We start from the raw sequence: 2,490 nt of genomic DNA on the forward strand, positions 1-2,490 counted from the left end.
TATCTAACATAATATGTAACATCAGACTCTGGTTAGTGACTGCTACAATTGGCTAGGCTGTACCCTCACTCGCTATAGTAGGAGGAAGACCAGGGAGCATCTCTGATTACTCTGCTGTGATCTGCATCTCCTCTGGAGGACTTATAAACAACTGGCATGCTCTGATGAGAAAAGCTAACTACCCTACCTCATCCACCCCTCTGTAACTGAGGACACCTGGGGGCAAGTGAGTTAGTTTGTTATGCAGCCACTGGGAAAGTATTATTTAATGGTATATAACTTCAATTACTTGGAGCAGTCAATGTTACATGCTTGAACATAAATATGTTCAATCAGCAAAAAAAAAAAAGAAAGAAAGAAAACCCAACCCCCCAAAACCACTCAGAACAAACCAGTCAGCGCTAGTTAACATAATCTGCTCTATTCATGTAACTAGACTTGTTCAACTAAGGGCATGAACTTTCTTGGAAAAGCTCAAGTAAATAGCTGCAGGAGCTTACACCCTTTTTTCCCCTTCTGATTCATTTTGTCCTTCAATCAGTGCCTCAGAGGTGGCTGCTTATTATGTTGTCTCATCACAAATGGTGAGTGTCACTTGTTCGTTCCACAGGAAGATGTGCAGAGAGCTGCTATTGGTAAATATAGGATCCCTTCCTCCTCCCCCCACACCTGTTTTCATTATTCTTGGAGAGATACCAATCAAAACTTTTCTTACCTGGTGAAAAAACAGCAAGTTTCCAATGAAAGGCAAAGGTGGAGGATGTCTGACCCCCACCCTCTTCAGCCTGGAGTAGGCAGAAACGGAGTACCTGGGAAAAGGGGGAAATACGGCCAGAAGTCAATTTTGTATCTCATTGTTACATAGTTTTCCAGAATAAATTAGATCAAACAGAATCCCTGGAGTCAGAGTGGGAGGACATGCTTTCTGAAATAAGCCAAATGGCACAATCAGCACTGATATTGCTTTGTAGCTCCATTGACCAGACACACTTGCAAAATCCAGTGGACAGAGGGGGAAGTAAACATAAAAGGATCCTTCAGCACAGCAAATCCAGGTCTGGATTCTCCTTTAATACACCAGTGAAAATCCTTCCTTGTATTCAGGTGTAAATATAAGTGAGATCAAAACAGAAACTGCATTCTGGCTGTGGTGGCATAAGGAGAGAGGCACAAGAAGGAAGGTCAGTTGTTGTATCCCTTCCCTTACTGCCATCCACCTAGCAAATCAGAGCGAGAACTCAAACTGGTTTCCATTGTGACTGAGCCAAGATACTGTCAGTATCTTCAGTGTGACATGCCTACTGAGCCAGATGTGCTGATTAAGTCATTTCCCAGCTGTCAGTCAGAAAATTAAAACAAGATAAAATATAGAGAGCTGAAAACCAGCTGAAAAACTGCACATGTATCTAGTGCCAAATGATGCTACTGTGTATTACCAGGCACAACATCTGAAACCTTTCTGCCAAAATTAATTAAAAAAGAAAAAAGAAAAAAAAGGAACAGTGATTTTGGGGGGGGGGGGCAGTGTGAACAATAATTATGTTTAGCTAAATACCCGATCAAGTTTTTGTCAAATAATATATCAGTCCAAGAACATGATGCATTATATGCTGAAGTTAATAGAAAGACTCCCACTAACTCCAATAAGCTGTGCGCCCAGTGTCCTGGCACACGTGATGGGTGTTTAGTCCTTCAGAGTTGTGTTCTATGCCCCCTAAACTGAAGCGGTGAGTTTTTAATTAAAACAGTGGGTTTGATTTTTCCGTTACTGTATACATGTTATTTTCCTGGCGGCTGCAGGTCCCTGCTGAAGACAGAAGCAGTGAGGGGCCCGATCCTTTTTTTTGCCTCTCCTGCAGTTGGGAGGCAAGCTGCCAGCAGACTGAGTGGCCCCTGAGCTGCAGGGGGCCCTGGTCTTTCCCTCTGCTGTGGCTGCACCCCCCTGGGGCCACCCAGGCAGGCTGCTAATGAGCTGGGTGCCACCCCAGCTCAGAGGTGGCCAATCCAACTCTTCCCTGAGCCCACCTGAGCTTCTAGCACCCCATGCACCATCCCCACCTTCTCTGGGCTCCAGCACACGCAGCTGCCCACCTGCTGCCTCCCCACGCTTTCCCAGTGGCCACAGGCACCTGCTGAAGGTAGCAACGGTGAGGGGTCCAATCCTTTTCTGGGGGGGCAAAGCCTGCCCGAATCTCCCATGGCTAGAGGGCGAGCTAACAGATTAAATGGCTGCAATGTTGTAAACTATAGGCAACATGTAGGAGGGGCACGGGGGGCCCTTACCGGCTGAAAAGTGGGGAGCACCAGCCAGTCACCCCCCTGCCTCCCCACCAAGAAGTGCTGGTGGCACTTCTGGTTTTGCTGGTGACAGTTCCAGGGTCGAGGATCAGCAGCTGGAGGGACCATCCCCCCAAGTCAGTGATCAGGCACTGGTGCTGCCCCGGAGCCAGGAAGCACCAGTCACCCATGTTGCAACCTAAACTACACTGG

At 47.0% G+C, this 2,490-nt stretch overlaps 1 protein-coding gene across 1 annotated transcript in view; it reads right to left on the reverse strand.

The window, feature by feature from the left end:
- The window catches only part of TBXAS1 (thromboxane A synthase 1), a 554,439-nt gene that overhangs the window by 435,418 nt on the left and 116,531 nt on the right, over nt 1-2,490 (reverse strand). The window contains exon 3 of the mRNA XM_019515381.1: nt 716-809. Coding sequence (XP_019370926.1) covers nt 716-809 — 94 coding nt within the window. The remainder of the gene's footprint in view (nt 1-715; nt 810-2,490) is intronic.

This window comes from Gavialis gangeticus, unplaced genomic scaffold (assembly GCF_001723915.1).
Source record: "Gavialis gangeticus isolate Ggan-Ray unplaced genomic scaffold, GavGan_comp1, whole genome shotgun sequence".
Classification (NCBI taxonomy): domain Eukaryota; kingdom Metazoa; phylum Chordata; order Crocodylia; family Gavialidae; genus Gavialis; species Gavialis gangeticus.